Source organism: Lissotriton vulgaris, chromosome 1_1 (genome assembly GCF_964263255.1).
Source record: "Lissotriton vulgaris chromosome 1_1, aLisVul1.2, whole genome shotgun sequence".
NCBI lineage: Eukaryota > Metazoa > Chordata > Amphibia > Caudata > Salamandridae > Lissotriton > Lissotriton vulgaris.
The window spans coordinates 1946294469-1946307181 of record NC_141685.1 but is presented as its reverse complement, the minus strand read 5'-3'; the positions used below and the strand labels follow the sequence as shown (position 1 = coordinate 1946307181).

The window sequence follows — 12713 nt, the reverse complement described above, 5'->3', positions numbered from 1 at the left end:
TTGATTGATTGAATGGGCTAGTGGGATATCAATTCTCATGTTTACACAATGCACCAGTGTTAGCTAGTTGAACAAAATTATTCCGGTTTGTGAAGACACTTGACTCATCTTGGAGGCAGCGAGTGGTTACAAAATGTATTGAATAGTTTTCTTCGCCTTCTGTGAGATAAATGGTTTGATAAAAAATTAGATTCATTATTTTAAACCACCTAGGAGGTATATGAGAGCCATCTACGAAGCAGATGAGATAATTGAGGGTGTTCATGATTTTGATTATCAAGGTATTAGGACAGCTGATGATGCCAAATTAACTAATCAAACTGCTAAAAATACAATCACTTTAGCCCATACAGTTAAAGTCATGTAAGTCTTTGCAGACACATAGGATTCCAGATGGTTTCTGCACCAATGGAAGATTAAAGAGTACAACCTCAAACAGCTGCACTCTACAGAGCAGAGTTATGGGGAACTGTGAGTCTCAAAGAGCTATTTTCCTTAAAGCCCTCTTAAAATTGCCAAGAAGTGCCACGACTTTACCAATTCTGAATGATCTGGGTATCCAAATTACTGATTAGGCCATTGACTTTCAGGTGTATGATGTAGCCAAATGATACATTGCTGCACTATAGAACAGCTCTCAGCAACTTACCTTGGCTAATGTATGTTTGTACCTTTTTGATAAAGCTGGGGCTGTCACATTAGTGGTATGAATTTGAACAGATGACACCTGCTAAAGCCGAAGTGTGAACGGAAAATATTAGGCTAATGTGAACCAGGAAAGGCTGCTTAGTAATGGTTGTGGCCCTTCAACAGAAAGTATCGTACTGCTCAAGCATGTGGCAAGATATGATACCTACTTGGACTTAATAAAGCCAATTCTTGCTATGATGATATATATCAAGTTCAGGTTTGGCAAACTTCCCACTAGCAGGTTTTACTGGGAACTGGTCTAACTAATCAGAACACCCACAAGAAATGCATATGCGGTTTCTAGATTTGCAATGTCTGCATGGAAGATAAGAATAAAGCATACTGAAGTTGCCCAATACTTAAAGGTGCTGCTATGGATTACTGTTGATTGATTGTAATATTGTATAATGTATATATTGCTTTATGCAGTTACTCTTATTGTTTTATGCAATGTTGTATACTGTGTTATGGATACTTGTACACATATACGGATTAAAGAACTTGATGGTAAACCAAAGTCTAAAGCAATCCTGGACCAAAGCATGAACCATTCCATTCACACCGATTTCGCCCTAGGTGGGTTTTCCCTGTGCACTATTCCTGGGAAATTAACGAAATCACAAAAATGCTAAGAACTAATGGGAATAGAATGTTTAAATCTACGTGCATAATGTATTACTGGTAGTGGATAATAAACGTTGGTCTTTCTGAATTTCTTCGAAATATAAAACAACCCAGTAATGCCCAGAAAGATGTAAAATATTGGAGAAAAAAACTATCTGTAAAAGGGGGAAGGCTTTAGGAAGCTCAAGAAATTATACTGCGCTTTCTTTAATACAATAATTATGTCAAGCACACATCAACACACTATCTTCTTATGCCCACCTAAAGACTGGATGGAAAGCCGAGCCTGCATGGCCAGAGACACAAGTTTCTGAAACCCTCCACATATGACGCTTGGCTCATTGCAGCACAGATGAAGCCATGTTGACAACTGACATTCCTCTCCTGAGAAACGAGAGCTTTAAATTGCAAAAATAAATACAGAGCTGATTAAGAAAATGTAAAACGGGAGATTTTCTGTACAGGAGTTTTGCTTAAGAGAGAAAATGTAAAACGGGAGATTTTCTGCACAGGAGATTTGCTTAAGTGAGGCAAGATGTGGCAGCAGGAGTTTTCAATCCATAATCATGCAGCGAGATTAACAGCGAACCTGGAGCATATGAAGAAAAAAAATCTAGGTTAAACTCACCATAATGCATATAACAATTTCCTTTGGCGGGATCCAGCTTTATTGCTTTTAAGAAGTACTTTTCTGCTTCGCTCTTGCGGCCCTAAAAAAAAGAAAATACATATTTAAAAAATAATTATAATATAGATACGATGAATAGATAGATAGACAGACAGACAGACAGACACACGATAGATAGATACGATGAATAGATCGATCGATCGATAGATAGATACACCCATACACATATACATAGTCACGCCAGGCTATGTGCATTTTGGCTGAGCTCCATTTCCAATTTTCGAAGGGTTCCAATAAGCACATCTTTCTGTTCCGATTCGTTGTTATAGAATCTTTACATATATATTTAGGCCACCTACAGTACTCATGCAAGAAGCTGAAGGAATTGTTTTTCACCCAGGGTTCGAAGTACTGAAAATTGTCACGTTATCCGAGCGTACACTCGTTGGGATAGATTTCAGAAGCCGTCTCTACTCTACACACAGATGTGTTTGCGACCACCCACCGTCTTCCATACTCAGGACAGAAAATGAGTGGTTTGAAGGAGCCAGGTGTCTGCGCCGCACGTGTTGCACAATTACTCCAAACATATGCACAAGGAAGGGGGACAGTTGCCTAATTTGTCACTCTCTGCCTTAACAGCCATAGTGAATGCAGTTATGGAGAACTTGACCTGCGTTGGATATAGAGAGCCATACTTTCCTAAAAGAGATGAAAGGACAAATAGTAAACTAGAGATTTTTAAAATCGAAAAATTGTAATACTTGGGAAAGCCTGTTGCAAATGAAGTTCAGTCAATAGTAATCTTCACCTGGCAACCAGTGCCAGCGGGTGTAGGTTGGACCCATTGGTACTTCAATTCTGGGGACTGGCACTTATTTATCCTCATGCAAAAACAACAATTGATGGACGGAATGTTGCACAATGGCAAAACATTCACCCCCAGTCCCCGATCTGGGTTTAATCCATCATTATTTTGCTCACCACACCACCCCAGTTCAGACATGGCCATATGCAAATCAGTCTTGACCCTGTGCCTCATGGGAACAGTCCAGCCCGAACTGCCAAGCCATGTCTTACCTGGACCGGCATCAAGCATGAGGCACAGGGTCAAGGCTGATTTGCATATGGCCATGTCTGAACTGGGAAGGTGTGGAGTGCAACAAAACGATGGATTTAGGCCCAGATCTCTGCACTGGGTGAATGTATGACATTGTTCTGCATTCTGTCCAGCAACTGTTGTTTTTGCACTTATTTATCCTCAACAGACTTTGACCAAGAGAGAGAATAAATATAAAAGAAGAAAGATTGAAGAGAGACAGAAAAACAGCGACAAAGAGAAACCAAGGAGGAAAAAGAACCTGAACAATGAATTAAAGGGGCAAGAATTGTCTGGTGGAATCAAGATTAGGGGACCTTGGTATTTGGCATCCTAACATTAGGTTGCAGGCTTCTCAGTAAAACTTTGGGTTTGGGCACTTATTCTTTTACAAATTAAGCAATGCTGATAAACCCATCTTCTACCTTTATCTAGGCAATTTGTTGCTAGCATGCTTGGGAAGCAAAAAGACCCACCTGTTCAACCTAAATCCAGAGTTAGCCATATATGAAAACGAGTTACTTACCTGTAACTTCAATTATCCAGTATTGGTATCTTTCATATATTCACATTCTTGAATCATCCACGCCATTGAGGTGGGAGTCTCACAGTAAAAATTAAATATATATATAACAGTAGTAAAACATATTATAATAGGCTATAATGGACTGCAGTGTGTAGTAGCCCATCCTTGCCAGTTTGTAACAAGCATTAGAAATGCAATAGGTCTCGCAGCATTAGAGTTAGTGCTTTTAGAATTGTTTATGGGTTTTTTTGTAAATCTTTAGCATGAGGTTGAGGGTGAGTGAGGGTGAGTGAGGGTGAGGGGTTGAGGGTGAGTGAGGGTGAGGCTGAGGTGTTGAGGGTGAGTGAGGGGTTGAGGGTGAGGGGTTGAGGGTGAGTAAGGGTGAGGGGTTGAGGGTGAGTGAGAGTGAGGGTGAGTGAGGGGTTGAGGGTGAGTGAGGGTGAGGGTGAGGGATTGAGGGTGAGTGAGGGGTTGAGGGTGAGGGGTTGAGGGTGAGTGAGGGTGAGGGGTTGAGGGTGGGTGAGGGGTTGAGGGTGAGTGAGGGTGAGGGGTTGAGGGTGAGTGAGGGTGAGGGTGAGTGAGGGTGAGTGAGGGTGAGTGAGGGTGAGGGTGAGTGAGGGTGGGTGTGAGTGAGGGTGAGTGGGGGTGAGTGTGGGTGAGTGTGGGTGAGTGATTGAGGGTGAGGGGTTGAGGGTGAGTGAGGGTGAGGGAGGGTGAGGGGTTGAGGGTGAGGGGTTGAGGGTGAGTGGGGGTGAGTGAGGGTGAGTGAGGGTGAGGGGTTGAGGTGAGTGAGGGTGAAGGTGAGTGAGGGTGAGGGTGAGTGAGTGTGAGTGAGGGTGAGTGTGGGTGAGTGAGGGTGAGGGATTGAGGGTGAGGGGTTGAGGGTGGGTGAGGGGTTGAGGGTGAGTGAGGGTGAGGGTGAGGGGTTGAGGGTGAGGGGTTGAGGGTGAGTGGGGGTGAGTGAGGGTGAGGGGTTGAGAGTGGGGGTGAGTGAGGGTGAGGGGTTGAGGGTGAGTGAGGGTGAGGGGTTGAGAGTGAGTGAGGGTGAGGGGTTGAGAGTGAGTGAGGATGAGGGGTTGAGGGTGGGTGAGGGTGAGTGAGTGTGAGTGAGGGTGAGTGAGGGTGAGTGAGGGTGAGTGAGGGTGAGTGAAGGTGGGTGAGGGTGAGGGGTTGAGGGTGATTGAGGGTGAGGCGTTGAGGGTGAGGGTGGCACCGGGGCTGAGAAACCCACTGATCCCTGATTATTGCTGCATTTAACAGAGGGCCCGTTACACCCTGGCTAAGCCACTGAGCGACTCTACGTAACCTAACCGCGCCTACCCCTGGATAGTGAATGAATGAGCTGTTTTCTGTACCGTAAATACTGACTTCAGTGGCTGGAATTCATGGCTCGTGCTGGTCTGCAGACATCACATTAGCACTTGCGTCACGGGGTGGGGAGGGCCCGCGACGGAGACAATCCACGGATGCAGCCTCCTACCCTGGGGCAGGAAGCATGACCAGCCCCAAACCCTGGGGCAGGAAGTACCCAAACAATGGCCCCTCTGACCCCTGAAACGCTGATGCATCAGCCTTCCGTGGCCATCAACACACGCTTATTCAGCCTCACGAGCAGGGCCATAAGTGTCTGTGATTGTTTGATCTCTTTCACAGATGATTTTAAAGTGGCGCTACCTTTAGACAACGGCGGTATTCCCAAAAGGGGTGTGAACGTTGTACAAGTCGTTTCTTGCAACCCTGGTGAGGTTTGTGTTTTGCCACTTCACAAATTTGTACAGTTTGAGATTGTTGCCAAATTTGTTTACAAGTCGTGACACTTACGACAATCCATTATTTTCAACAATTTATGTCGTAAGAGGTAAACTTGGAGAGAACACTTCCATATAAGGCAACTTGCTATGAAAAGTATCACGCAATGCACATACAAACTTGGCATGGAGGAAGGAAAGCTTGAACCCGCAACTTAACAAATTGTGAAAAAAATGTAACTTTGTAAAACTTTGCTGGCGTAAAATAAATGGAGATGCATTCTGACAATTCTCCGCCCGCCACTCCTGCGTTGATTCTGGAATTAATGTCACAGTATGAGGACAATCTGTGACTGAAAACGAACATCGTATCTTTCTTCTAATTGCTTTTCACTCACTAAAAGAATAAACTTGTTTTCTGTGCATAACAAGCTTTGGTAAAAACCAATAAGTCTCAGTAAAAAAACAGTAACAGTAAAAATACGTTTATTGTTCAGTTAATTGAAACCACAGCAATAGCAACATTAAAATAAATATCACTTTTTATGTTGTCTAAAGATAAAACTATTTCTTCTAAGTCTTACCTATGTGACTGTTGGTTTTACCAATGGCTGTTAGCAAAGCTGAAATGCACCCGGCACGCTGAAGTACAAAAAAACAACCGAATACATAGCCACTGGTCACTTTTAGGTGCGCACATCTACAGAATGATGCGGCTACTTTTGTTTTTAGTTACAGATATAAATCAGTTAAGGTAACTAAAAAAACAAAGCGCACAAAATGTTTATTTTTATTTAAAGCAGATAGGGGATGGGAATATAGGGCGGGGGTGAAGCAGGGGGGTTGGGAGCAAAGCGGGGTGGGCGGGAGAGACAGAAACACAACAGGGGAAGGGCAGGGGGGCACAGAGGCCACACGGGGCAGGATTGAGGGCGACTGCAAAATGGAGAAACACAGACTAGCACAACAGGAAGGGGGCGGGGAGAAGCACGCAGGGACAGACAGCATTACACGAGGAAGACGGTTTAAAGACGCATGCACACACAACTAGGGAGGCACTACGTGCCTAAAATGCTGTACAGGAAGGATGGCAACCAGACAGAGAGTTGCAGACATCTCAAACGTATCCATGGCTTAGATAGCACGAGAAATGCAAGTCAAAGAGCGATCATTACGGGCAGATCTTCCATCTTCCACAGATGTGTCAAGAATAAGGTTTGGGAACAACTTTGTTAACCATTATAAATAACTGCTTAGAGATTCCATGTACGTGTTGGCATCATTAAGAAGATTTAATAGCTCACATTAATTTTAGTGAAAACATGGATTGACTTTTAGTGCCTTCCATTTGCTCTGCTTGCTACTATAAGAACCACCGGGTTTTAAAAGGAAGTTTCAATAGAACAATCACACTGTAAGATGGTTGGTAAATGTAAACAAGGAATACAGATTATTTAGTCATGTTACCAGCTTTCTATCGTTTGTTTGCGGGAATGAGAGACTCTCCCAAATACCTTCCAGAGAAGGCAAATGGATAGCAACGTCTTAAGACCAACTACAGAGGCGGAGAAAGGCAGTGTGAATCAGCAATATCCAGTGCCAAGATTTAAAAAAAACAAGACGGACGGACGGAAGAGAGGGGAGGAGAAATGCGACACGGCGGGAGGGGGCGGAGCGGGTAAACATAGACGAGGGGAGGAGAAGAGAAGCACCGTTGTGATGGAAACGAAAGCATAGAAAGTAAAGAAGAACAAGTCGATGGTTTTCATTACGTTGTTTTTAAGGAGGGAAGAGAGGGGAGGGGGGAGGAGAAATGCGAGACGGCGGGAAGGGGGCAGACATGGCGGGGAGGGGGCGGAGCGGGGGAGAGGGTGTGTGTGTGTTGTTAGGAGACGGACGTGCACGCGCACGCGCTTTTAAGGTCAATGCGCATGCGCATAAGCTCAATGCGCATGCGCATTGACCTTAAAAGTCACGGGCACTGCAAGGAATCGCCACGATTCCTTGCAGTGTGGATAAAGAGTGGATAACTCGCAATAGTCTCGCTTGCTCGATGCGCATGCGCATCGACAGGCGAGACCTAAAAAGGACCCAAGTTGAAACAGAGCCAATAAGGCTCTAGAACACTCCACAGAGAGGCAAGTTCCTCAGATCTTCTACCGCACATCGTGTGACAGGGAGGCTCCCGGAGCTCTGCTCAGTTTTCTTTAATCTGTTGGATTTTGTTGAGTACAGAATGTCTGATGCTTCTAAAAAAGGATTATTGAGGCTTTGAGGGTCATGTGGGAATAAGAGGCTCCATTTTGAAGATCCCCACAATGATTGCATTTAATGCCTTTACACTTCTTCTAAAGTTAAAGACTGTAGGATATACAAAGGCCTTTTATTCCAAGACCTTAAATGACAGGGAAGGCAGATTACTTATTTGGCTTGTAAAGCTGAAATCTAAGACATCTGTGGTGTCTGAGGACGAAGGCAGTGCTAGTCCTAGGCATCAGTCCGTCTGGCAAAGAAAAGGGGGCAGTCTGAGGAATTCCCTGAGGGACACAAGAAATCTCCAAAAAGTCTCATCATGAAGCTCTTCATGCTACCTCTAAAAAAGTGAAGCTGCCATTCCCTACCTCTAAAAAAGGGAAGCTGCCATTCCCTTTTGAGGAAAAATCTGCGGAAAAAACTGCCTCAAATATGGCACCACAGCCTCCCTTCAAACAACCTAAGACTCAGTCAGAGTCTGTCAAGACCTCCTCGTAGTCAAAAAAGGCTTCGTTGACGATGAAACCACCTTCGGAATTGACACTTCAATACTCATTGGTGCTTGCTTCGTCAACAGAACCATAGACTAAAACTGTGCCATCGATACTTTTTTTAAATGACAAATTAAGCACTGAAAGGAGAGTGCCGAACAGTAATCGCAGACAAGGGAAGTGACTGATTCTGATTGGCCGTTTCATCACAGTGAGAGAAAGCACTTAAGATGGCTTGGCAAAGATCAAGCGCTGTCAAACGTCAGTGATTGCATCCTCAACAAGATCACTGCTGCACAAAAGGGCTATTCATTTGTTTGGGTGACAGGTTTGAACCTTGGGCTTATGGAAGACCCACCAAGGGTGATCTCCTTTTCCCTGACCAGCACTAGCAATTCAGTCCCCTGTTTTTCTGCGTCCGCATAGCCCCTGTCCTGGATGGGAGAAATGCATCTATACCTAACAGTATTGTCAAGGGAACATAGCAAGAAAACAATTGGCTGGGGCTAAACTAAGTTTTGCTGCTACCCAGCGGGCATGCACATCAGCAGTGTGGAACACCATATCAGCAGACAGAATAACGCGGCAGGCACCCTAGCCTCACAGTCTTGACGCTAAAGTGTGCATCTAGGAATTCTGAGAAGAACAAATAACTTCTACTTACATCAACATAGATATAACGATAACCACTAGATCCAGACGAGTATTACTTCCCAGTCTAATTATTGCAGATTTGCTGCTATAGGAGGAAATGGGGGGATGAAAGGAAACTGTACCCCACCAGCCCTTGAAACCACAGGTTGTACTAGCCTATCAGCATTGCAATCAATCAATCATTTGTAAAGCGCACTACATACCCGCAAGGGTCTCAAGGTGCTGGGGAGGTTACCTGGAAGAACCTGGGCGTAATCTCAGGTTTCACCATAGGCACCCTGGTGAAACCTGAATGTACCTATTTTTGTCATGTACATGTATTGTGTGTGTGTAGACCTTACGGTGTGCTGTGAATAAAGTACTATCCTTTCTTTTGAATACTTTATTTCGGTCAAATGAACCATAAAAGTGCAAGTGCAATAAAATCAAACAATACATTAAAACAATCATTATAAAAAATACACGGTCAAGTAGCCAGCGAAATCCTAGATTACAACTACAGTTAGTGAACCTTCGCCCCGTTAAATATCCAAAAAGGGACACACAAAATAAGTTGTGCCCTATAAAAAATATACAATGTTAAAAATAAAGTTTGCCAGGGTATACAGTCCGGTAACCCAGTGGAGTCCTTAATTACATATGCCGTTGCCCACCAACAACACTGAAATAACTTGCCCTCAGATGCCCAAAGACAACCTGCAGAGTAGAAATAACCCCAGTAATAAAATGCTTAAAGTTGATGTTCGCTGCTCCTTCAAGTTTAAAATCAGCTAAAAAAACCTGTTTGGGACGAGAATAGTTTCAATAAATTAAAATGAGGCATGTCCCATATAAAGAGTGTGTCGGCTTAGGTCTGAGAATTGGATCCCACATAGAAAATAGGAAGTGGAATATGAGGAAGGGGAAATGTGTAAGATCAGTGTATGAGATCAATGTATGCCTACAGCATAGAACAATTGAAACAGAATTATCATCATCTAAAACTGAAGGGGCGGCATAGATATAGAATGGTAAGTCATTGCAATGTGGGGTGCCACAGGGGTCGGCCTTGAGTCCGACCCTGTTCAATATCTATGTGGCCCCCCTTGCTAGACTAGTAAGATCGCAGGGGATGGAGGTGGTGTCTTACGCAGACGACACCCAGATCATGGTATCACTGGCTCACTCCTCTGTCCGTACATCCGCCCTTAGCTTTAGGTCATGCATGCAGCATGTGGCAGATTGGATGATCATCAACTCCCTAAAGCTAAACGGTGACAAGACAGAGGTCTTGGTCTTCGGGAAAGACCAAGATGTTTGGTCGAGCGAGTGGTGGCCTTCATCTCTTGGCACCTGCCCCACTCCCTCCCAATCAGCCAGAAATCTCGGTGTTGTCTTTGACACTTCACTTTCTATGACGTTCCAAGTGAATAGGACCGTGGTAACGTGCTGGGGTGTTATTAGGATCCTAAATAGAATTCGTAATTATATCTCCCTCCAGGCGCGCAAACAGATCGCAGTCGCTCTTGTTGGCTCCAGGCTCGATTATTGCAACTCTTTGTATGTGGAGTCCAACAAGGGCCTCATTCATCGACTGCAAATCGTGCAGAATGCTGCAGCGCGCTTTGTTCTGGCCCTTCCTATGGCATCATCGGCCACGACTGCTAGGAGAGACCTTCACTGGCTCCCTGTCCAGTATAGAATCTCTTAAGATCCTATGTCTTACATACAGAGCACTTGCGGCTGGCCCTGATGACGCACTCGGTACCCTGCTCATCCGCTATGTTCCAACAAGATGTCTTCGATCGGCCGGGCTACTTCAACTTGTAGTGCCCCGTACTAGGCTTACCAGATGGGGAGCGAGAGCTTTTTCTGTCGCCGCTCCTCAGCTCTGGAACTCTCTTCCAATTGAGATTAAAACCTTACCCTCAATTGATTTGTTTAAAAATGCCCTTAACCCCTTAAGTGCTGCGTCGGTGCGTTGGCCGACGGCAGCACTACCTCCCCAGTGCTGCGCACGACCATTGGACGTCCATTCAGCACTAGTTCCAATGGACAGCGCAGCACTGGGGAGGGATGTTTACTAGCATCTATGAGGTTAAAACTTGGTGGTTCATTAGAGCCTACCAATGAGAGAATGCCGTTTGATCCGGCGAGCTGTATTATTTGAAGTAGGCGCCTTGACGACCATTGGGCAAAGTTTGCGCAGGACAAGATTCATTTCATTCATTCATTCATTCAGATAACTGGCTCACACCGGTCATCACAGTTCACACTTCTACACTCCTCCAATCACTATATATATATATATCAAGTGGGTGTTGAAAAAAAGAGGGGGTATTGGAAGGAAGAAAGGAATGAAACAGATGGAAAGGCTTAGTAAGAGACTGGGTAGAGACAAGAGGGAAGAATTATATATATCAATATAGACCCGGGTGGAACAACTACTATTGGATCATCCCTATTCCAAAACACACTATGATTAATTGATGTACGAATTTTCACAAAAGATGCTTTAAAACCAACAGAAAATGCTAAGAATATCTAGAGTAAGAGGTTACAATAATCAGACATGGGGAGGTTTGAACAGAAATCAGCAGTGAGCTAGGTTCTGAAAACTAGGTACTGCGAATGCTGGGGCCATGTTGTCATCGAAAGTTGTGGGCAGAGGATGACAGCATTTAGTCTGGCTGATAGGAAGGCTAGGAACATGTGGTGGTAAAACATGGACAAAGGGAAAAGCAGAAATTCTGGAAGTTTTTAAGAACAAAAAATGGAAAGCCACAGAAGTTGTGGTGAGGTTTGCTTCATAAATGTTGGTGTCGTGGGAAAACAGGTTGACTAGTCAAATGTAAAGACTGTGTTCCATAGGGAGACATTGCTGAGGGAGAAGGGCTGGGGAGGGCCTCCTGTCAGTGCAATGGCCGTCGACTTGGCTGAGCACAAGAGTAATGTGAATGTTCACACAACCTCACAGGAATACTGTTGTGCAACACCCCCCTCTCCCTCCCCCCCCCCCCCTCAGGATACCCATCCTCCGGGGATCCTTTCTCCTCACCAAACACCAGAGGGAACAGGGATACAATGTGCCTGGCCTGCGGGTACTTCGGTTCATACTCCACTCAGCCAGGTCCACTCAGCTCACATTCTAATGAAGTCATAAGTGCTGACTGCAGAACCAGGCCAACAACGCCACCATGTCTCACCAACAGATCATAAGGAAGTGTACATTCACTAAGGGGGTGGGGCAGTGCGAGGCTATGTGCACAGAAAGGGGCAGACTCAAAGCAGCTGCTACATGCTGAGTGGCGGAGCAGCATGAAAGGAAACAGTGGGCTGAGCAGCAATGCAACAAAGAAACGTCCGCCAGAGAGGACAGGTGAACACGAGGCTTGGAAGCATTGATGTGATGGATAGAGCGGGTGCTAGAGAATCTCACTGACACGGTATTCGGTGCGAAAAGAGGGAGCTGAAGGTGGTGTGGTGGGTGTTGCCACTCTAGCGAGCAGAACAGGCACATGTGGTGGTACTCTGTGGAGCGTTACCAAAGAGAGATGCGCACATAAAGGGATTGCAGCATTAAAAAGGTTTTCCCTGGCACACAGCAGCCTCGTCACATTTTAACGCAGCTGCCAAATTAGGTGACAGGAAACTCTCTAACCGCAAATATGATTGTAATACAAGCACTCTCGAAGAGGAAGCCCACAACGTCTGGCCAAATTGTGCAAACATGGGTGTGGAGCCACAGACACTCCCTGTAATAACCCTGAAAGCTATTTTTAAGTTGATAACAATAAGGTCTGGTGACAGCTGTGCTGCCAAGCCAGACCTAAAAAGGGCAGGCAAAGCAAGTTTCTCCACTATGCTCTGATAATCATGAAAATAAAATGGAGTAATGCCCAAACGTGGGTCTCATGCTCACTGTGCCACTGGATTCAAGTTAGGCTGGTTGATGAGGGGTGATACGCCGAAACCGGTCTCAGGATGCTTGTTTCTGGTCCAGGGAGAACCTGGCTTGACA

General features: G+C 45.0%; 1 protein-coding gene across 2 annotated transcripts in view; it reads right to left on the bottom strand.

Moving 5' to 3' along the window:
* Positions 1–12713, bottom strand: part of TMTC2 (transmembrane O-mannosyltransferase targeting cadherins 2) — a 675216-nt gene that overhangs the window by 160127 nt on the left and 502376 nt on the right. For both annotated transcript variants that reach the window (XM_086919639.1, XM_086919642.1), the window contains exon 9: positions 1943–2024. In XM_086919639.1, coding sequence (XP_086775765.1) covers positions 1943–2024 — 82 coding nt within the window. The remainder of the gene's footprint in view (positions 1–1942; positions 2025–12713) is intronic.